This window comes from Zootoca vivipara, chromosome 4 (genome assembly GCF_963506605.1).
Source record: "Zootoca vivipara chromosome 4, rZooViv1.1, whole genome shotgun sequence".
NCBI lineage: Eukaryota > Metazoa > Chordata > Lepidosauria > Squamata > Lacertidae > Zootoca > Zootoca vivipara.
In genome coordinates this window covers 82,807,532-82,831,598 of record NC_083279.1, presented here as the reverse complement: position 1 = coordinate 82,831,598, position 24,067 = coordinate 82,807,532, and the positions used below count along the sequence as shown (strand labels likewise).

General features: G+C 42.2%; 1 protein-coding gene across 2 annotated transcripts in view; it reads right to left on the bottom strand.

Moving 5' to 3' along the window:
• Window positions 1-617: 617 nt before the first annotated feature.
• GUCY1A2 (guanylate cyclase 1 soluble subunit alpha 2) overlaps window positions 618-24,067 on the bottom strand; it is a 182,191-nt gene continuing 158,741 nt past the window's right edge. For both annotated transcript variants that reach the window (XM_060273854.1, XM_035114362.2), the window contains exon 8: window positions 618-8,579. In XM_060273854.1, coding sequence (XP_060129837.1) covers window positions 8,372-8,579 — 208 coding nt within the window. In that variant the 3' untranslated portion in view covers window positions 618-8,371. The remainder of the gene's footprint in view (window positions 8,580-24,067) is intronic.

The window sequence follows — 24,067 nt, the reverse complement described above, 5'->3', positions numbered from 1 at the left end:
CTGTGCTGGCCAAACAGTGTTATTTCTGATCCTAAGGATGACTTAGATCCTTAGAAGGTGGGATGTTTGAGGAATTCATCCTTTGCAAATTCTGATATGAACTGACCTGATCCCCAACTTCCTAGACTAATGCGTTGATCTGAACTTAAGTTATCCACCAGCATTCCCGCTTCCCAAATGTTCTGATGAAGTTCTCAGTTTTTTTTTAAAAAAAACCCCAGAACAAAATAAATTTTAAAAGCACATATTTAAATGCATTCTTTTTGTGCAAATATTATTTTAACTTGCAGAATGATGTGGAAACATGGCAGAATGGACAGATAGGAGAACACATACAAAAATGACAAGGAATGGATTATGTCAAGCCCTACTAAAAAGCACATATTTGTTTTCAATGGGATACTTTTACTCATCTCGCAACGTTTATTCAACTGCATTTGCTTTGCTTTGTAAATGGCGGTTGAGTCTCTTAGTAATGTTTGGCAGATTTGCTGAATGTTGAGTACTTGATATATTAGGAAGAATTACTAGAATGGCTAGAGAGTGACCCATAAATATGTAAGTGATTATAACAAAGCTGGAAGTGATCAAAATAATGGCACTGACCTAAAATGGATGCACTGCTTAAATTTCCTTCTTCTCAATTCTGGCAGGTGTAACATACCACTTACTAGTGGTAAATGTTGTATGGCAATCCTAGTGCCATCTGCCAATGATCCATTCTTGATACTGTATAATTTATTTTCTGGCACAAGTAGGGACTGGAGAAGGCTCTGAAACCTACTGGCCATTGTGAAATAAGATAGGATATACTGGGAAGGGCCATAGCTTAGTGGTAGAGCATCTGCCTTGCATGTAAAAGATCCCAGGTTCAATCCCTGGCACCTCCAGTTTGGGCTGGGAGAGCCTCCTGCCTGAAACCCTGGAGAGCTGCTGCCAGTCAGTGTAGACAAAACTGAGCTAGATGGACCAGTGGTCTGCCACTAATATAAAGGCAGCTTCCTATGTTCCTGTACATTAAGAGGTATGGGACAGCAGAGGAGATTCAGTAGAGCTTGCAAATACTCAGTGGGTCTAGTTTGGACCCATGCTTTAAGACAAAACACTGTATTTAGTAAGCATTCTAAAATAACACCTGTTCAACGTTTTTCGAAAAATCTCCATGGAAGCCAATCCTGCAATTTATAAACAGATCTCTCCAATTATTTACAGCACAGTTACTTGGTGCATGTGAGTAATGAGTGTGTGGAGATATTAAATCCTTCGGTTTGCTACCAATTTAGAAATATAATTTAACAGATAGCCTAAAATCCACGGCAATCTAGAGTGTAGTGCCTGGGGATTGTATAAATGTCCCTCCCCACATAGTCTCTGCCTGGAGACGTACTGGCTTGTTTGAAGGGCATCATCTGTGTGTTGAGTTCTAGGATTTGTAAGAATGTCATAGGGATGTCTTAGGTAAATTAAGATTTAATATAGAACTGCAAGTGACATACATGCCATCCGCAGTGTAAGATGTAGATGTTCAGATAGTTCAGAAGATGAGAGGCACCATCAGAAGTTAAAAGATGCAACCCTGCCAGTTAGGCATGGCTAAATCCCACTAAGAGCAATGCAGAGGGACTAACCAAAATGCTATGGATGCCCATATGCAATGAGGCTTTCTCCCATGTAAGTCTGCATAGGCGCAGCCTTATTGACTTCTGCTTGACTGCACCCTGGCAAGGGCTTTGTGTAAGTAACACGTGAAAAGCTTGAGGGCACCAGAGCGTGCCTTGGCAAAACTTACTTTGTAAGTTTGCAGTTCAATTTAGTTTTAAAACATTCTGAATGAGATGATTTGGTTAGGAAGACTTGGAATATTCTGAGAGGGAACACTACTAGCGGTTTTGATCTGTGGAGGATCAAAGTTCAAATCCTTGCTTGAATATAAATCTCTCTGAGTGCCCCCACAGGGTCTAACGTGGATAGCCAATGTGGTGCTCTGCAAATGTTGGACTGCATCTCCCATCCGCCCCATCCAGCATGGCTAATGGTCAGGAATGATGGGAGTTGTAGTCCAACAGCATCTACAGGCCACCGTGTTGGCTACACCTGCCCTACAAGGTTGCTGAGATGACGACGGTACAGCATTCTGTACACTCTGAGTCCTGTAGAAATAATCAACAATAAACCGTAATATCTATTTCAGCCTAAGGGGTACATTTCATGGGTATGCACGAAGACGTCCTATTGAAGCACATGCTATAGAAATGGTCTGCTGTGTTGGAAACATGAAAATCAGATAGTATTATTGTCATGTATGACTGAAATATGATTATGCTGCAACAAGTTCTGAGAATTAGTTTTCTCAAGCGTGGGTCTTGATTAGACTGCCTGGCCAACTTTTTTTTAAAGCCCCTAGATCCATGGAGTTAGTGATCTAACCTCTACTCCACTCATAGGTCCCAAAGGCAAGACCAACAAGCCTATAATTCAGAACTTGGATAGTGTGCCACTGAAAGGTGCTAACTTAGCATGTCTCTCATTTGGATCACTGCATTCATTTACATTCTAAAATGTTGCCTTAGTTCCTTTTGACAAGTTTTGCAAAAGACTGTCTGCTCACACCTTGCAATTTGCACAGCCTTCCAACACTTAGAAAGCCGCAGTGCTTTGCTGAATCCGAAATGTCTCTCTCAACGAGGGGCAACTGGGCCATATGGTCCACAGCATCTGTTGAGTTAAAGCTGGGGGGCGGGAAGGTCATTCTTGATTTAATGAAAAATGCCCATGCTTTTCTCTTCAAGATATTAAATAATCTGGCCATTGCAGCAGTATGAAAAGGCAAGACTGGCAATACACTCAAGCTTCCCTCACACAATGAGCTAGAGAAAGGTGCCCCCAAAGGAACTTTAGTTGTCATAATATGGAAGCACATCACTGGGTACAATGCACTGAAAATGGGTGTCTGGGAGGTGTCGCATTTGAACATGCTTATATATGAAAAGCACTGTCTGCAGGCTCTTTGTGGGAAGCTATTCTTTCTTTTGAGAGAGAGTTGATTTATTTGCAAACACAGCAATTATCTCCATGGAGATGATGACATCCAATTGTTTAGGTTTTGCACTGATCTCTGTGATTATAGTGGTTCTGCTTTTTTCCCCCATTCAGGACCATCACTCCTACCTCCTGGACACTATTGTTCAAAGGAATTAGTATTCCTAGTCTCTCTACCTGTCTAGAAACAATGGGAACAATTCACCAAGCAATGTTGCCATGCAACGTCCCTTAATTATAACTGAGGTTGAACAGAAGGCCCCTGCAAATCCTAATGCAATGAATGGAAGAGATTACATAGCCATAATGCTTGGTAGATTTCACTCCCACTGTCCCTATGATTTCCATAATCATAATGATTTCCATTGTTGGGACCATGTGTGTGTTGGAAGCTCAGTACTCAGAAGCAAATTTTCAAAGTTCCTATCTAAATGAAGCTATTTCACTGCAAAATTGTTTCCATGATGACTCCAGTTTAGAGATTCAAATGTAGTATAAGATGCCAAACCCCCCACCACCACCCAAAAAATCTATCTGCTAACAGCTTGCATCTTGCTGGATAAAGCAGCAACCAATAGCTTTCTCAGAGTAATCTGCTGTGCTAAAAGTGAATAAACAAAAATGTGATAGTAACTTGAGACTGCTATGATTGGCTACAATGTATGGGAAAATGTACAACCTTTGACACTGGAATACTTCAAGCCCTGCCTTGCACCCTATGAAAACAGATTTTGAACCAAAGGTAATATGGCTAATTTTGCTCAGTTAGAGGGTGGACACCAATGAAGAACCTCTAATTTTTAATAATGTCCTTAGGTAATGGGGGTGGGGGTGGGGGTGGGGAGAGTTAGCATGTTCTGAGAAAAATGACCGATATTGATAGAGCATCATCTGTGGCCAGTTTACAAAAAGAGACTTCTAACAATGCAATCCTATGCATGTCTACTCAAAAGTAAGTTGAACTGGGTTCCATGGGACTTGTTTCCAAGCAAGTGTGTAAATGACTTTTTATTATCTTATTATCTTATCCCTAGTTATTACTTATTTTATTATTCCTATCATCAGGGGTTCACTCTCAACCGCTATTAATCACAATATATTTTAAGGCAGAACTCCCCATCATGACGCTATCTGGATGTTTCAGACTAAAATTCCTATCCTTCCTGACCATTGACCACATTGGCTGAAACGTCTGGAAAGCCCCAGCCCTGGGAAAGGGATATCAAACTTGCAATGAATATGTTACCCTCACTGATGTCCTGAGTGAATGGTCCAGTCATGAGGATGGATTAGGAAAACTGCCTGCTGCTGGACCAAACAATCCACATGGGGACCTGAACCCATCAACAGGGGAAGGGGGTCTGGGAGATGGCTGTACCCGCAACTCACTGCTTGAGAACCTTTGCTGTAAATGAATGAATCTAGAGAAACAACTTTGTTCTCAGAAGCAACACACTCTTTGCAGTGAAGAGCACAGCATCCTCCAAAACCTTTGACTTCAGATTAAATTCCAGTTCTGCTTTTAAACTTCAGAACCGCTGTACAAACATGCACTTCGAGTGTTCAGCTGTAAGACACGGGCAACGTTCACCTTCGAATTAGCATTCTACTCAAGGTACCATTGCAGAAGTAATATGCCAGTCAACTCTTTAACTGTCAAGAAAGCTCCAGGGATGCAATACTAGAGAAATACAGTATGTTCTATGCTTCACCTTCGGGTATCAAGGATCACACAGGGCATAAATCACCAAGATTCCACTGGAATTGTGTTGAGTTGCTTCTGTGCAAGTTAGCCAAGAGTTTTGTGGCACATTAAAGACTAACAAGATGTATCGTGGCATCAGCTTTTGTAGACTAGAGAGCACTTTGTTGGATGCATGAAACATAATCTTGTGCATGTATATCTCTGCCTATCCATCCATAAGTATTGAGGAAAAATGGAAACGTTCGGTTTCAAATCCCAGGGGGGATGCAGAGCCCACATGTTCCAGAAAGCACCAGTTTTTATCGTGTATACACTTTTGCCCTGCACAGCAATCTCAGAAGCATAATGCTCCCTCTTGCATGGCTGGCTATTTATTGACATTTTTACCCCACGTTTTCCTCCAAGGAGCTCAAGGCATTGTACACAGTTCAACATCCCCCACTCAGCTTTGGTTCCAAAAAAAGCCAAAAGCCGCCAACAGCAAAACAGTACTACCACCCCAGTTCTTGTTAACACAAAATATCTGAAGGAATGTCATTATAACAAAACACAGCATATATCAGAATGTAAAACAAGTCAAACCCAAATCATGTCAAAACAATGTAAAACACAATCGATCAAATCCAATAATTAATTCAACAAAGGTCCTCCATCTGGCCTTTATGTTCCCAACCCATACTTGGCCAATGATGGGAGCTGCTTCTCCATGGAGCAATTTATTTTATTTTATTGCAAAACAGTGGCAACAGATATATGTTGCTCCCCCCCCCTCCCCAGAAGCTGGCCTTGGCTTGAAGTTGGGCATCAATGTCCAAGGGGGAAGGGCTTGAGGATCTTCCTGTTAGCTCAGCTCTCCACGCATCACTATGTGGCAGCAACCTATGTGCCAACAAAAGATAATACTCTATGCATCCAATGAAGTGGAGCCTAGTCTACGAAAGCTCAAGCTCAGGCCTAGTGCAAGGGGTTGTGCCACCTGAGGCAGGCAGTGGCTGTGCCATCACCACTTCCCCTCTTCATTGAGGTTTTGATGATGGCATCCTTGTCTTCCCTCCTGCCATCCTTCCTTCCTTCTCGTCCTTTCTCTTTGCTCCTAAGTAAGTGTTGGTGCTGTTGTCTTTCCCACTGTTCCCTCTCCACCCTTCCTTCCTTCCTCACCTCACCCAAGGGGGCCCTCAGTGGCATTCCACATTTATAACAGTCTCTTTAGCCACTGTGATTTGCCTTAGGCAGTCTCCTGCCTACCTCACCCAAAAGGCCTTGCCCTGAGGGACACTGAGAGCAGGATGAGGCGCGGGGGGGGGGGGAGGAGTAGGACGCCAAGACTCTTGCCTTGTTGGGTGGAGGGAGAGGGGCTGATGGGCAGCCAACCCAGCTAATAACAAAAGTGAACAGGGGGTCCAATTGCAAATTCTCTGCCCCTTGTGCTGACCACTTGAGACAACTGTCTCCATCTCCTTTGTAACTGGGCCAGCCCTGCTTATGCCACAATAAATCTTCTAATGTGCAATTCTGTACAAGTCTTCCCAAAAGTAAATCCCACTGAATTCAATCCAAGTTACGTGTGTATAGGATTACAGCCTAATTTTTTAAGATGGCACAAGATCTTTGTTGTTTTTGCTGCAACAAGCTAAATGGGCCATTTTTAAAGAATCCGTCCCTTTACCAGTTCTGAGTTCTGATTTCACGACAAAAGCCCCATGCGTGGTTTTATTGTTCTTCAGAGTATATTAAAGTTTGGCTTGGCATGACGCACCACTGATGCAAAGGAACACTACAATTTTGTAAATGAAAATCTCTTACTGAATTAGTCTGCATGAAAAAATGAACGTGAAATTATCTACATATACAAGTGAAATTTTACTGCTGATCAAAGCAGTAGCTGGACCACAGTCCTCAAACTGCTTACTCTAGAGTAGTCTCAAGGATATTAATGGCACCAGGACTTTTGAAGCTCTAGAATATGAAAGGTATTTTGAGGGGATACTTCTAAAAATATATTAAATCTTGAGAAACTGAATGGATTGTCCCCACCCCGTCAACATTAATAACTGGATATTCTACCCATGTTAGTAACTGGAAATGCAAAGCCAGTGGCGATAGGTATATTATTGCGCCCCCCCCCCCAAGTGATAGCTGGAAGCTTGGGAGAAGTTCAGAGCACAATGAGGTCATGATGTTGGACCGCCTACTTTTAGGCACGTTTCATTACAAAGGACAATTACTTTACTCTGGGGCTTTAGGATTTCCAATAATATACCAATCACTGAGTATGAAAATAACTGCTTTGCTTGCATTGTTCTGGTGCCAGGACACAACACCACCAGCGGGACAAATATTGAACATCAGTTTAAATATGCAAGACATAAACATCTACTAAACAGAAAATGAAAATGATCAAAGTGTAGCTCTTGCAAACCCCCAGCAAAATGGCATTTCTTATATGAAGAAGAAGAAGAAGAAGAAGAAGAAGAAGAAGAAGAAGAAGAAGAAGAAGAAGAAACTTTGACAGATAGATGGCAGAAAATATACAGGAGCAGTCTAGCCTCACATCTGATACAGCAGGGGTCAGCAAACTTTTTCAGCAAGGGGCCAGTTCAGTGTCCCTCAGATCTCATGTGGGGCTAGGCTATGGGGGGGGGGGAGAGAACGAATTCCTATGCCCCACAAATAACCCAGAGATGCATTTATAATAAAAGGACACATTCTACTCATGTAAAAACACGCTGATTCCCAGACCATCTGCGGGCCGGATTTGGAAGGCGATTGGGCCGGATCTGGCCCCCAGGCCTTAGTTTGCCTACCCATGTGATACAGCATGTGAAATATTGTCCAGATAGTGAAATGTATAAAAAGTAGACAAAACCCCTATGATATTATATGCAGAATTATAATTCCTCCTGCTGAAATGATTATAAATGATCTCTACAGTATTTGTATGAAGTGTTGTTTTTTTAAAATAAAAAAAAGAATACCGAGAAGCATATTTAGGTAACCTCCCTTTCAATGCAGGAATGCATCATAATCTGTTTAGCTGGTGCAACTTATGAGAGCAATTCACCAAGTACCGCTACCGTGACTCTTACATGTATTTCGCAGATGTATGTGAAGGGGGCCTACGCCAATTCTGTTGGCGTGAATGCTGGATGTTTAAAGAAGTAGCAGGGGTACTACATCTTCAGATAAAAGGAAATGCCCACCTGTTTCTGAACAGAACAAAGCAATATACCAAAAGCTCCATTTATTTCAATGGGCCTTGCAGAAGAGGCCCAATGCTTTGTGGAATGCCTCCCCCATTAATAGCAACTTAACCTGGATTCTTCTTCTTTCTTTCTTTTACCACTTTGATATTTATGGCCAACAGTAGCTCTGGCAACAGAAAGGTATTTTGTTTTAATTTGATTTTAAAATAAAAATAAAAATCCCTGCTCCCTCCCTTGACCCTTTTCCCAGTTTGTTTATGGACTGCAGCCACCCACCTTTAAAAAGAATTATTGCCTGACATTTCACGGAGCTTTTACTGCTTGCTTGGAACAATGCAGTGAAACAGAAAGAATCTCCTCTCTCCTGTCATGACCCAGTTCTGGGTTTGTGCTTTTTTGATGAGTCTTTGATCTGCAGCAGGCCTCATAGGCTCGTTTCCCGGAGGAACATGGTGCCAATGTTGTAGGAAATCTTTCTCACTCTGGCAGATGTGACAGAAGATTTTGGCTGCTTCTGACCAGTTCTGACCTCCAGGAAATAACAAATCCCAGGGATTTCCTTTGGAAAGTTGTCTGGAAGCTCTTCACGGGATCGAGGAATGAAGATAAAGTTTTCTTCCTTTTTCAGGAGCCTGGGAGTGGATGGGGTGGGGAGGAGAGATTAAACAAAAAGTCAGTGTTGAATTGCAGTTCTCAAACTACAATGCAGACCAACTTTACAAGGCTCAGAAGATTAAGGACAAATAAACTTTCTCATAATTTCTGCACAAAATATAGCGTCGGTTGGCCACTTTGATATTGTGGCCAATTGGCAACAGCAGATTGAGCAATCCATGTTCATATATTTATTCATTCAATACTGTTCTTCAAATCTCCTAATGACTGTCACCAATGGCTTCATATAGATGTCAAGTAGCACTGGGGGCAGAATACTGCCCTGCGCAACCCCACAGCTCAGTTAGAGGGGGACCCAAAGGCAATGTTATTCACTGAAATTGACTCTGAAGGTAGGAGCAGAACCACAGTGCCTCCAACTCCTAACATGGAGGTGATCCAAGAGCATACCATGGCCTGGCCAATGATATCCAAATCCTCTGTGTGATCAAGGAGAAACAATGATGTCACACACTCTGTTTCTGTCCTAATAAAGGTCATCCACCAGGGCCAATTTGATCCTCCAACCAATTTGGGGGACCCAGACTGAAATGGGTCTAGATAATCAGTCTCACCCAAGAGTGTGAGTAGCTGCACCATTATACCCTTAGTGATAAGAGAACATAGCTAAATCTGGAAATCTCACCTCTCCTTTCCCTGCCAAAGTGTGGAACTCAATTAGGAAAGACTGCCTAAAAGCTAACACATTAAACTACGTGGATTTGTGCTATGTGTGCTTTGGATTCAGAATAGTTCCGTTTGCCACCTGTGCTTTAGAAATAGAAATTTAGGAGCTATGCCCGAGCCAATGGCCCAACTCTGTTTTGGCGAGAGAGAACCAATATGGCTGATTGAACTGAAGAGACACCCCTCCCCAATCTTTCCGACTCACAACTTGTCTGTATTTTTCAATACAATATTGGTAAAAGTATCCTTTTTGTTCGTTCAGACGTTTTGAGCAGGTTTTATTCTTACGACAAGAAATAAAGGAGCTTACGGCACAGTTTCCACTGCTGGCAGTGGATTCTGTGCTACCATAAGGCACAGTCAATATGTTATCCATACAGAGGCCAGACAGATCCTGTAAGGGTATGAGAGGCAATGCAAAGACTGTGCCAAAAGTAGAAATGCACACACACACTATCTCAAGAGGAGCTGTGTGGGATAAATAAGTATCTGCTTGGGGATTAAGTGTTTTGGAACCAGCCGTCCCTGCCAGGGACCTTGCAAGTCTCAGACCATTATACTGAGCCCAAGCAGGTCCCTTGAGCTTGATAGCAAAATCCATTCTTTCAGCTGTAAAAATTATATGGAAGCTTACATTTCTGCAAAAAGCCAGTATAATCCCCGAATGTTTTCTGTGGGAGTCATATGGCTTCAGCTGATGATATACACCCTCAGCAAACAAGAACTGCGTTTACAAAATATTCAGATGCTAGCCAAATCCATTTCTTGCTGCTTTCCCCTGTTTTCAGAAAAAATGGACCTAATAACTGCTTATACAAAATGGACCTAAAAGCTGTTAGCATTCATTCATGTGTGTGTGTGTGTGTGTGTGTGTGTGTGTGTAAGAGAGAGAGAGAGAGAGAGAGAGAGAGAGAGAGAGAGAGAGAGAGAGAGAGAGATTCTAACTGAAAGAAAATTCAGTTAATATACAATTTAGCCTTAGTAGATTCAGATATTGGGGTATCAAGCTTATGCGATATCTACCATAACAGATGGACATCAGTAAATACAGAAATACATTTGACAGTAGACCTGTTTGCATTTGGCCTGTTTTGAACAATTAATTTACCTGCTAGTCCAACACTCTTTTATTCATGACTCTACCATTGTGAGCACCAGCCACAAAATGGCTGCTGCAAGGATTGACCCATAATGGTTGCCATGAGGTTGTGGGTTGAAGCAAAAATAGGAATATTGCTATATTTAAAAAGCATGAACTGATTGGTTGACCTGAGTGACCAGGGTTCAAAACCCCAGCGGCTCACTTTGTCTTCTGCTGATAAGTGTAGATCAGAGCTTTCCAAACTTTTCATGTTGGTGATACACTTTTGAGACATGCATCACTTCGCAACACACCAATTTGGTTTTACTAGCAAACTGCAGGTTAAACTAACCTCTTTCCAGCCCTGGGAGAAGTGTGGGGAGCCTTCGCACAACACACCTACACACTGCAGCCGACACACTAATGTGTCGCGACACACAGTTTGGAAAGCTCTGGTGTAGATTTTTTGGGCAGATGGTTTACTGTTTATAAAGCTGGATAAATCAACCACACTAGAGAGAGTACCAAATATGCCTTTGGTTAATGCAACCTCCTTGAATTTCCAAGTCCTGTTTATCATGAACAATACAAACAGCTTTAATTTTAGTGCTAGCAATACAGACTAAATATGCCCCCTTAAAGATTTCTACAGAAAATATATGCTCTGCTGTATACACTACTAAAATAAAAATAAAATATCCTTCCAGTAGCACCTTAGAGACCAACCAAGTTTGTCATAGGTATGAGCTTTCGTGTGCATGCACAAGAAAGCTCATACCTATGACAAACTTGGTTGGTCTCTAAGGTGCTACTGGAAGGATTTTTTATTTTTATTTTGACTGCATCAGACCAACACAGCTACCTACCTGTAACTGTATACACTACTGTTAGATATATTGAATTAAACCTGGCATCTGTGGTTTGCTTTATTTTCAGGCCAAGTAGCCAATTTCTTTCTGCTTCAGGCCTTGGCTACTACCAGTTACTACCAGTTAAGAGTAGAAAGTATGTGGCCTATAGAACACTGGTCTAATATATGACAGGACTGTTGACCAAGAAGTTATTTAATAGTCCTCATTATCCAGTTCTCTTCCATCAAGGCTCCTTTTCTCAGTCCTGCTAGCACAAGCTATAAATTCTGATGTGAGGTTTTTATTTCTTCATTTGATGGCCTTCCACAGCCACAACGGTGTTACCTATGACCCTTTCAACAACTTAAGTAGCTTAAAGTGAATTTTCCCCAGGGTTCCGGTTTCCGCCTGCAGGAATGGCGGACCTGTTTTCCATCTCTCTGACCTTCGTAAGGAATTTGGCGGTTGCTAGGGGAGTAAATGGCAACCCCCTACCCTCTCCGGGGGTTACGGAGAGGGGCCGCTGGCCCGCGATGCCCCCAGACCCACTCCGACTGTTTTTGGAGTGGGGGGAGCTTGGGCTGAGCACTTACGAGGGCCAGGACTCCCGGACGCTAATCTGCATGGCGGGGATTTCCATGGTTAAAGAAGATAATTAGGCTTAAATCTATGGACATACTTCAGAAGGAGGGGAAGAAGCGCTGTTTACTGCTGAGAAATTTATGCTGCTGAAAGGAGAGGAGTCAAAGATTGTACTGCATCTGGAAGAAGGATTGATGGGGACGGAGCGATAAGGGAAGCGAGTTTTTATTTTTATTTTCCTTCATATTGTTGCCTCGTACCTTCCCGGACGCGATGTCCTGGCTTGTTTGGAGTGAAAGAGAAGCAAAAGACTGTGTGAGTTGAACTTTATAACTATTGTTACTGAGCATATTTTTTTTTAAAGATGTGGAGTTGCCGATGAGAAAAACCTCCCCCTAGTTGGGCGGAAGGAGTTCTGGACGCGCTCGGAGGATTTATGAGTTGTGACGCACTTTAAATTGGAGCAGCGACCTGAAGCTAAGTTCAGCTATAGGGCAAGGAGATCCATTAATTTACCAAGAGTTTATGGTTTGATGTTTGGGTCTCCTGCCTGAAAAAGCTGTAAATTCTATAATGATCGTGAATCTTCATGACTATGAGAGAAAGCGAAAGTGATTTGAGCTTTTTGAGATGGCGCTGCTTCGGGCTGCTTCGACGCAACAAGGAGCTCCATTAAGAAGATTTATGGGGAGGCTGGACTGATTAACTCACACAGGAGAAAGAACATCTGTGAAACGTTGTTTGATATTTATCTCAGCGGCTGGGAAACAATCGGATGAAAGTGGAAAACATCTATGTGACTGTAAGGGGAAGATCTAGATTATTATGAACTTGGAGGACGATTTGAACTTTAGAAAAAAGACGGCAGTGGACAGTTGCGAGGAATTTCCAATTTCTTGAAGCATGGGAACCCAAATAAAAAAATTCTTTAGATGATTTGGCATAACATTCGGTTTGATTGATATATATATGTGTATAATTTGAAATATTGAATGTGATATAATTGGTTTTAATTGGAAAATTAATAAAAATATTTTTTTAAAAAAAAAAAATAAAGTGAATTTTCCCCTTGTAACAAATACTTCCTTCCCTAAGCCTATTACTGGTATGAAACTCTGGACACCCTTTGTATAGAAAGGGGGTGGTGTCCCAAGTGCTTCTTTTAAGTCCTCCCAAGGGACGTGGGTGGTGAAAGGACGTGGGTGGCGCTGTGGGTTAAACCACAGAGCCTAGGGCTTGCCGATCAGAAGGTCAGCGGTTCAAATCCCCGCGACGGGGTGAGCTCCCATTGCTCGGTCCCAGCTCCTGCCAAACCTAGCAGTTTGAAAGCACGTCAAAGTGCAAGTAGATAAATAGGTACCCCTACAGTGGGAAGGTAAACAGTGTTTCCGTGTGCTGCTCTGGTTCGCCAGAAACGGCTTTGTCATGCTGGCCACATGACCTGGAAGCTGTATGCTGGCTCGCTCGGCCAATAACGCAAGATGAGCGCTGCAACCCCAAAGTCGGTCACAACTGGACCTAATGGTCAGGGGTCCCTTTACCTTTTTAAGGGATTAGCACAGTCAGTAGGGTTTTCTCCCCCTTGAGCAGCATACCACTATGTCCTATATCCTTTTCGATACTCTCCTCAGTTTCCAGAGCAATGTGATATGGAGAGTTAGTATTTGAGACATGGAAGGTAAAAAACACACCACTCTGTACATTGAGCCGAAAGGGACTGGCTTCAAATTAGATCAACAAAGAATTGCTCTGCATATCCCATTCACAACTCTTTCACAGGTGGCGAGCTGCTAAAGATGGCTGGGAGCATACATTTTAGTTATTCAGCAGGAGAAACTTGCAAGACAAGCTAAATTGTTCATGCACTAGTGACCTCTCACTTAAGAAGGATATCAGCACAATTTTATTTTCAATTCCTTTTCTAATGGTCCTCGGCATGGAATTTGTCTTTTTCACAGCTGCTGCACTCTGGGTCAACATCTTCATCAAGCAGTCATCCATTATGACCCCAAGTTTTTATTCCCAGCCACTTACTGCCACTTCAAATCCCACGGCCATATATGTGAAATCAAGGTTCTTAGGCCCTGACGTGCATCACTTTACCCTTTTTAAAAATTGAATTGCATATGCCATTTAAATGCCCATTTACTTAGTTTGGAGAAGTCCTCTTGGAGCTCTAGTCATGCCAAGGCCTGGCTTGGTGCCAGGCAATGAGTCCTTAAAGGCCACACTGGACATCCCAAAAGACAAAGTCCTTGAGGAGCACATGGACCAATGTGAGGATGCCCTGATGAGGAACTCCTAGGACTATTGGAGGAGGTGAAGGAAGGAGGACCTCCTCTGGTCCTCGAGAATGGAGCCACCAAAAAGCTTTGGATCCAGGTCAAAAAGTGATGACATAACACCAGTGTCAAAACCTGACTTATATCAGAGAGAAGATGATTCCACCAATTAAAAAAACCCTTGTGGGGTTTTTTTTGTGTAGGGGGACCCCATACGCTCAAACTGAAAAAATCACATTTGCTCTTTAGATTTTACATAGATTTCTCTATTGCCTACATGCCACACTAAGCCACAGAACAGTTTTCAGAAGCCCAACATAATTGGAAGGGTGAGAGAATTTCTAGCTTTCTATCATTCTTAATCACTTTTGTTGCATATGGCTAACAAAGGTAATTAAGAGACCTTCAGTATGTACCCCAAGCAAATGGAATTGGGGAAGGGGGATTCCATTCTGTTGCCAGACAGGAACACTGCCCCGCCTTGATTTGCCTTGTGCAGCATTCAGAATGGGAAGAAGATTGCAACCCACTGTGAAAATCATGCACACACTGTATATATATATATATCTGTGTATTATTAATTGGTCGAAACATCGCATTTTGTTACAAGCAAAGGTTGTTATGCTCATTATTGTTATGCTGATGATCTGAGATCAAAAGTTCGTTCCCAAATTGCAAGTAAAAGCAAGATAAACCAGCCAAAGTTATTTGTATGATAATAAAGTACCCATTATGATTGCTCCTGTATTTTTTAAAATGTTTCCTATCTCATTAGATTTCTCATGCAACTGAACAATTCATGCACTATTGCCCCTGAATAATACATAAATGTGGATTAGAAAATGCAATACGATAGATAGAGTAATTACTGGCTGGTTGGTTATACAATCATAGCTGCCAAGTTATCCCTTTTTCACAGGGATTTTCCCTTATGCTGAATAGGCTTCCTCGCGAGAAAAGGGAAAACTTGGCAGCTATGTATACAATACAGATATCACAGCTAGCCACTAATTGCCAGGACAAGGGGCAGGGGAGCCGTCTTAATTTCTCTGCAAGATTTTTTCTCCAGTGGGGCAGATTGAAACAGAAAAAATTAATCTCATATTTTATGTAACAAAAATGAGTCAAACAATAATTTTTTTTGCCTGATGCATGGCATAACTAATCAATATTATAATAGCAATCAAAATAACCGTTAAAGTTAGAAGATAATGAGCATATAATGACTTCAGTAAAAAAATGGGTTTTGTATCATTCTGCCCCACCTACGGGGCATTTGATACATTGGACGGGGCACTTTGATACAAAGCGTAAATTTTATGAGAATGGTAATTATTTGCACAAATTTAATGAAAAAACCATTTTTATTGTGAGAGATCATAATCAGCCTTACAATTTGTTACTTAAAATCTAAATTACGTATCAAAACTAACAGTGTTTCACACATATCATAGACTTTATGGCAGGTTTTCTTAACAAAACATCAAAACTTATATTAATCTTTCCTCAAACCCCTATCCATTTAAAAAAAAAAAAAAACTTTGGAAAAACTTAAAAAGAATAAGAACTCACATTAGGTAGCCAAAAAATAGTAATTTAAACAACATGCTTATAAAAAATAAGATAATTACTTAATGTTTAGCTTCTATTGCACATTATATCCACTTAAGTCAATAGAAAAAGTATAAAGAGATGATGTTCAAGATGTGCCCTTTGGGAAATTTGGTTTTGGCAACAGCAAAACAACATCCTTGAAATCAACGCTTGCCTTATCTTCTACAAGGGGAAGACAAACATACAAGATCCTGGGTTTTCCCTGAAATATGACACTTGATAACCAGTCATATTATATTTAGAAATGACTTTGGCCACATAGTAAACAACCGTTTTTTTTCTTTTCAAATTTAATGAGTTTATAGATTTCATGCAAACTTGTACATTGGGGCACTATTGTACACTAGCGGGGCAATTTTATATGCACCAATGTGCTCCGTGTCTTAGTGTAAAAGTGCCCCAACATTTTTTTTTTTAAAAAATCTAACAATTATTAATAAAACCACTGAACTTATTTAAAAATCACGTGTAATCCTGATTACTGAGTGGAATAACTTACCTTTGGTATTTTTAAATCTTAACTAAATGACGTAAAAGTGTGTTGGAACACTTTTACATTTCACGTAATTTTGTAGTTGGCCGTGCTAAAAACACACTCTCGTCAAACGCCATCAGCTAACTGGTGGGTGGCGCGGTCGCAACTCTTGTATAGACATGTATAGACATGTTTTAGTGATGTCGTGACACAAATGACATCAGTGTGCCCCGCTTCCCCCTAAATTCCTGAAGCTTCTGTTTTTGCATTACAGTATATCTATCTGTCTATGCATGCAAGTGTGCAAGTATGTATATAGATATATACAGTGCTTTTTTCTGGGGGTACGTATACTCCTAAACATTTTGTGAATCTAAGTTTGGCCTCATTGAGGGGCAGTATTTCAATATGAGTAGGAAAATGAGAGTACCCCTAAATATTTTTTAGAAAAATAGCACTGGATATATATAGATATAGATAAAAATACAATAATATTTATATAGATGCAGCTGTCTATACGCTCAAGAGAAGATGCATATTTGTGGTTTATATAATAAATAAATAATAGATAAAAGTCATTCTGACACTGTTTTTCTTTCTTCTTTTTACACATTAGATATATTTTGTGTTATAACTTGTGGAAAAAATCCAGAATATAACTTCAGTGTATGCCTATGGTATAGGGTGGTACACAAATCTAATAAATTATAGTTGTCATCGTCATCACAAAGTGTATTCTGAATTTGAGTTGTTCACATTGGGTTCACTCAAGTGGACTATTTCCTCCAAGGGGTCTAGACTGAGTAGAACTTGGTTGTTGTTTAGTTGTTTAGTCGTGTCCGATTCTTCATGACCCCATGGACCAGAGCACACCAGGCACTCCTGTCTTCCACTGCCTCCCACAGTTTGGTCAAACTTATGTTCATAGCTTCGAGAACACTGTCCAACCATCTCGTCCCCTTCTCCTTGTGCCCTCCATCTTTCCCAACATCAGGGTCTTTTCCAGGGAGTCTTCTCTTCTCATGAGGTGGCCAAAGTATTGGAGCCTCAGCTTCAGGATCTGTTTTCCTTAAGAATGGATAGGTTTGATTTTTAGCAGTCCGTGGGACTCTCAAGAGTCTCCTCCAGCACCATAATTCAAAAGCATCAATTCTTCAGCGATCAGCCTTCTTTATGGTCCAGCTCTCACTTCCATACATCACTACTGGGAAAACCATAGCTTTAACTATATGGGCCTTTGTCGGTAAGGTGATGTCTCTGCTTTTTAAGATGCTGTCTAGGTTTGTCATTGCTTTTCTCCCAAGAAGCAGGCGTCTTTTAATTTTGTGACTACTGTCACCATCTGCAGTGATCATGGAGCCCAAGAACTAGAACTTAGTTGGATATAATCTAATAATGATGATGCGTAGATCTTGGCATGCTGAAGTTCTTCTTTTTAGGTCTCTGTGACAAATACATGAACACTGGGCTGACAACATTGGGGATGTAGCCAGCAGGCATGGACCAAGCTCCCCACTCTGCATGAAAACTAAATGTGTGGAGGCAACCATATGAACCATCTTAATGAGGTCTAAGATTAATGAAGTCTAACGAAATGTGACTGCCATTCCTCACAGGGTTGTTTTCTTTTTAAAAAGATAAATATATAATGTTTTACTAATTTTTTCCAATATATCTTAACAAATAAAATAGAACCAATACTGAACACAAAAGATACCTTGCAATGTGCAATGACTAAGATGTGAAGTTTTACCAGTGGGAGACATTAAAGACAAAATAGCATACGAGAGGCAACCAAATTTGGCACTGTCTATGAGAGAGGCAGACAGACACCTGGCAAAATGAAAAGCAAGTGTTAGGACATGCATCTCCCATTTCTGCCTCTATATTGCAGGCTATAATAATAATAATAATAATAATAATAATAATAATAATAATATTATTATTATTATTTATACCCCACCCATCTGGCTAGGCTTCCGCAGCCACTCTGGGCGGCTCCCAACAGAATATTAAAAACACGATAAAACGTCAAACATGAAAAACCTCCCTAAACAGGGCTGCCTTCAGATGTCTTCTAAAAGTCAGATAGTTGTTTATTTCCTTGACATCTGGTGGGAGGGTGTTCCACAGGGTGAGCGCCACTACCGAGAAGGCCCTCTGCCTGGTTCCCTGTAACCTCGCTTCTCACATTGAGGGAACCACCAGAAGGCCCTCTGAGCTGGACCTCAGTGTCCGGGCAGAACGATGGGGGTGGAGATGCTCCTTCAGGTATACTGCGCTGAGGCCGTTTAGGGCTTTAATGGTCAGCACCAAAACTTTGAATTGTGTTCAGAAACATACTGGGAACCAATATAGGTCTTTCAGGACCGGTGTTATATGGTCTCGGCGGCCACTCCCAGTCACCAGTCTAGCTGCCACATTCTGGATTAATTGTAGTTTCCAGGTCACCTTCAAAGGTAGCCCACGTAGAGCGCATTGCGGTAATCCAAGCGGGAGATAACTAGAGCATACACCATTCTAGCGAGACAGTCTGTGGGCAGGTAGGGTCTCAGCCTGCATACCAGATGGAGCTGGTAGACAGCTGCCCTTGACACACCTGGTCCTTCAGGGGCACAGTTACCCCATTCAGGACCAGGGAGTCCTCCACACCTGCCCACCCCCCAAAACGGTACTTCTGCCTTGTCGGGATTCAACCTCAGCCTGTTAACCACCATTCTATGGACAGAGATGTATCCTTTTTTAATGTTGTTGCTGTAAAGCAGCCTCCCCCAACCCTACAGATCGGCTCCCATCTGCCATCAGAACCAGCCACCATAGCTAATGGCCAAAGGATGATGGGAGTTGTGGTCCAGCAACTTTGGGGGGAGGGGCATAAGAGATGAAGAGCCCATCTAGTTCAACATCCTGTTCTCCCAGTGGCCAACCAGCTGCCTGTGGGAACCCTGAAAGCACAAGAACACTCTCCTCTCTTGCTTGAGGAACTGAGGAAAGCTGCTGTGAAGTGCAATGTACACTGAGGCTGATATATATATATATAACACACAATGTGCTGTGTGGGGGAAACCCATGGCAAAGGCAGCATTGATTGCAGCCAACACACACAATTGCATGAACTTTTAATCCCTCAAGGAGCAATAATTATGGCCCCCAAGTGGTAGTGGTATGAATTAGCCTGTAGGAAATTAAGCTCTTTTTTAACCTTGGCAGTCTGCAGAAATTATACTTACTCTGTGTTCTCCTAGGTTTTTCATTTTTACCAGAAGCTCACATTAAAAAAAATGTTTTCTTCCTGTACAAAGCTCTATAATACCACAAGATAAAAAGAGAAATGTAGGTATCTTGTGGATATGCCTGCAGTGCTCCTAGGTAAGTAAACACAATATCTTTGTACTTTGTACAATTAACAAAAGGCTGGTAAATATTTTGAATAATTGCTGGTGTTGGCCTGTAACTCCACACCCCCACACCCCCTTTGTTCTTTCTTGAAATTTAACCTCAGCAGAGATAAAGAAAATGGAGGTCAATACCCATTTTTCAACCCACTTCATACTGCTCACTCAGCCTGATTTTTTTCCTGCACAATGTACAAAAGAGCCAAGAAGGAGCATTATCTGTCAAGAAGTAAAGTGCATTCTGAAAAGGAAATGCACCCAAGGGAGCCTCATTTGAATGTCTGCTACCTCCTCCCACGTTCCATCTTTACGACTGTGATCAGATGCAGACTCCATGACTTCACCATCAGCCAACATTTTCTTCCTCCACCTGCTTGCTCTATTTTCCATCTAGTCCAAGGCTAGCTGACATGGTGCCTTCCAAAAGACGCTGGACTCCAACTCCCATTAGCCCTAGCCACCAGGGCCCTAGATCAAGCAGGAAAAGAGTTATAGTCCAACACCATCTGGTGGGCATCACATTGGTGACTCCTACGTTTCTGAGCACAATTCAAACTGTTGCTGCTGACCTTTAAAGCCCTAAACGGCCTCGGTCCTATATACCTGAAGGAGCGTCTCCACCCGTGCTGCTCAGCCCGGATACTGAGATCCAGCGCAAAAGGGCCTTCTGGCGGTTCCATCACTGCGAGAAGCAAAGCTACAGGGAACCAGGCAGAGGGCCTTCTCGGTAGTGGCACCCGCCCTGTGGAACGCCCTCCCATCGGAGGTCAAGGATATAAACAACTACCTGACATTTAGAAAACACCTAAAGGCAGCCCTGTTTAGGGAAGTTTTTAATCTGTGATATTTTAATGTATTTTGGTATTTGTTGGAAGCCGCCCAGAGTGGTGGGGGAAACCCAGCCAGATGGGCGGGGTATGTATGTATGTATGTATGTATGTATGTATGTATGTATAAATAAATAAAATAATAATAGTAATGAGTTGTTGGTCACTTTTTGTTGCATTTTGTTGACCTAATACAGATCGTTTTCATAAGGGTCAGTGTGGCTACTCTTACTTTTTGTCCATTGAGTTGTCCTCTATGAAAAGCAAGGAAGATCTTGCTGAGGTGTTAAAGTAAACATGGAAAAAAAGAGGGTGCAATGTGTTACTTGCTATAAGAAACAAGGACTGCTACAAAAAACCACAGTCAATCCATATCAAGTTCCGCTCCCTTCCTTTGTCATGTGCAATGCAAAGTCCCCCGAGTCCTGACGTTGTGAGGCAACAAATGATCAGCGCAACAGCACCTGAAGTCCTCCTTTGCGTGCCTCCTGCAGGAGAGGTCCGGAGGGTGGCAATTCGAGAAGAGGCCTTTTCTGCTGTGGTTCCCCATTTGTGGAATGCTCTAATCAAGGAGCTTTGGCTGGCGCCTCCATTATACACCTTTAAGTGCCAGGTGAAAATGTTCCTCTTCAACCAGGGCTTTAGCCAATTGCCATCTGATGCTCTTTTAAATGTGTTGTAGGAGAGGGGGTTATTGGTTTGTTTTTGTTCTCATTTTTACTATGCATGTTTTTTTATATTGTAATTTGATGTTGTGAACCGCCCCGAGATGAAGGACGGTATACAAATTTAATTAAGCAAAGATGCACTCCTCCATGGTCTCCTGAGACAGAAAGATGCAAACAACAACAACAACAACAACAACAACAACAACAACAACAACAACAACAGCACGAGGTAAAGTGCATTACATGATTCAGAGAGGGAGGATGAATGGAACATAGGATTACCTTTTCCTATGTTTCTTATCACAGTGGTTCCGCCACTTCAGACGGAAGGATCCTGGTGTCCATTTTCTGAATCAACTTAAGTGCAGGTGGGTCAGTATTTTAAAACTCTTTTAAACTAGTGCTAGTTTAGTACAGTGGTACCTTGGTTTTCAAACACAATTGGTTCCGGAAGTCTGTACTTAACCTGAAGCGTACTTAACCTGAAGCGAACTTTCCCATTGAAAGTAATGGAAAGTGGATTAATCCGTTCCAGATGGTCCGTGGAGTACTTAACCTGAAGTGTACTTAACCTGAAGTGAACTTTCCCACTGAAAGTAATGGAAAGTGGATTAATCCGTTCCAGACAGGTCCGCGGAGTACTTAAACTGAAAATACTCAAACCGAGGCATACTTAAACCGAGGTATGACTGTAAATTGGTGGTGGTGCAGACAGTATGGGTGAGTGCATGAGCTCTGCTCTCTTCATTGCCTTGTCATCTTCCACAAGTTGGAAGGTGTCTAAAGTCTAGAGTGTTTTGTATCTGCGGCAGCTTCCCACACGTTCTACATATCGTTAATCCCCGCCCCCATTTGTTTAAATTTCCATAAAACCTGAAGAGGGCCAGCGTTGTGCATGTGTATGCTGAGCTGGACATAGAGATCAAACAAGAAAACAGGTGTGAGACACACAGATGTTTCCAGAATAAATAGGACTTTTTTCATTCAGAAAAGATTACAACCCCCCCCCAACAACAACTAATGCAAATCCTCCTATCTTTGCATCTTGACTTTCTTTCCAAGCAGGTTTAGATTGGAGCAGGCCTACCCAAAGTTCAGTGCTGTTGCTAGGTGACAGCAAATCTTATATTTAGATTTGTAAACTCTTACTTCACAGGCAGGCTATGGGTGCTGAACGCTCACAAAGATCATTCCGAAATGCGATTACCATGTGAAAGCTGACGTGAAGACTGCTCACAATGCACATTGGTAAGCCAGCTTCTCATGTGGAAAAAAAATAGTATCTCTGGCTTTGTATAATGTTACATTTATAATCCAAATCGTGGTTATGGTTAGAAATAAACATCCATGCTTTTATAGCCTCAGTCTGCTTGAGTCATAGGTGGGATTGGAAAAATAACAGATCATCTAGAAATACGATTGTGATTTTTCCAGCCCTGCACACAGGGATAAATTGCAAGAAACTAGTAAGATCCCACCAGACCAAAAGTACATTGAATCCATCATCTTGCTTCCTACAGTGGCCAATTAGGTGCCGCTGGGAAGGCCAACAAATAGGATATGAAGGCAAGGGCTCTCTCCCATTGTTGCTTGCCAGTAGCTGGTATCTGGAAGCTGAAACCAGACGTCACGACTAACAGCTACGGATAGACTCACCCAAGTATTTGTCTAATCACCTTTTAGAACCATCAAAACTAGTTGCTGCCACCACATCTTGGGATTTTCTTCTTCTTCTGTCTTTTGGAGGCAACATGTGGGCAAAGATACACCAGCAGTGGGTGAGGATGGAGCCCAAAGTGGTTTGAGTTAGAAGTGCACGGGATACCCCTTTTTCTCTCTTACTGCTCCATCGTAAGGGTGTAAAACATCCCTACTGGATCAGACCAAAGGCCCTTCTAGTCCAGTATCTCACAGGATTCCTCCGAGAAAGCTTGCAGGCATGGCTGCCTTGTCCAGAAACTGGTGTCCCAAGGAATATGCCCTCTAATACTGGAGGCAGCAAACAGCCACCATAACTAGCGGCCATACCAGGGGTCCCCAAACTAAGGCCCGGGGGCCAGATGTGGCCCAATCGCCTTCTCAATCCGGCCCACGGACGGGCCAGGAATCAGCATGTTTTTACATGAGTAGAATGTGTCCTTTAATTTAAAATGCATCTCTGGGTTATTTGTGGGGCCTGCCTGGTGTTTTTACATGAGTAGAATGTGTCCTTTTATTTTAAATGCATCTCTGGGTTATTTGTGGGGCATAGGAATTCGTTCATATTTTTTTTCCAAAATATAGTCCGGCCCCCACAAGGTCTGAGGGACAGTGGACCGGCCCCCTGCTGAAAAAGTTTGCTGACCCCTGGGCCATACCTATGCAGAACTGGGGCCTGGGGAGGAAGTCCCCAGTCGGTTGGGGGGTATGGAGGCCTGGGGTACCTAACTGGCTCCCACTGCAAGGGCCTGCTAGCAGCTACTGATAGCCTCATACCAATATGAAGGAACTTTGTTGATATGGGCTGTTTGCATGAACTCTGCTTTTATAGACTTGTGTATTATATGGGAATGCTAATCTTTTATGTCTGCTTGTTGGAGGGTTTTATTAGGTCACCTGCCCCAGCTGCAACAAAACATGTCTCTCCTGTATTGGTCATAAACTATGCTACTTGGAGAAGCTTCAGGGTGACCCAAGGGAAGCTTTCAGGCTGACTGATAAAGGGCAGCCTTGTTGAAATAAAGTTCCCTTTATATGGTGGCAGAGAGTTCTTACATGGGGAAAGGGTAGGCTGAACTACAACTCCCATCATCCATGGGCATAGGCAATGCTTGCTGGGGCTGATGGGAGTTGTAGTTCAGCAACATTTGGATGGCCAAAGCAAAGCATCCCCAGCCTTGGAAGTGGGAATCATTTAACAATCTCTGTCTAACCAGCTTCACATGTTCAAATGTCCTTCTGAGCAGAATGCGAAACAAATCCTAACTACGGTAACTAATCTAAGTAACTAACCATTTGCTTACCC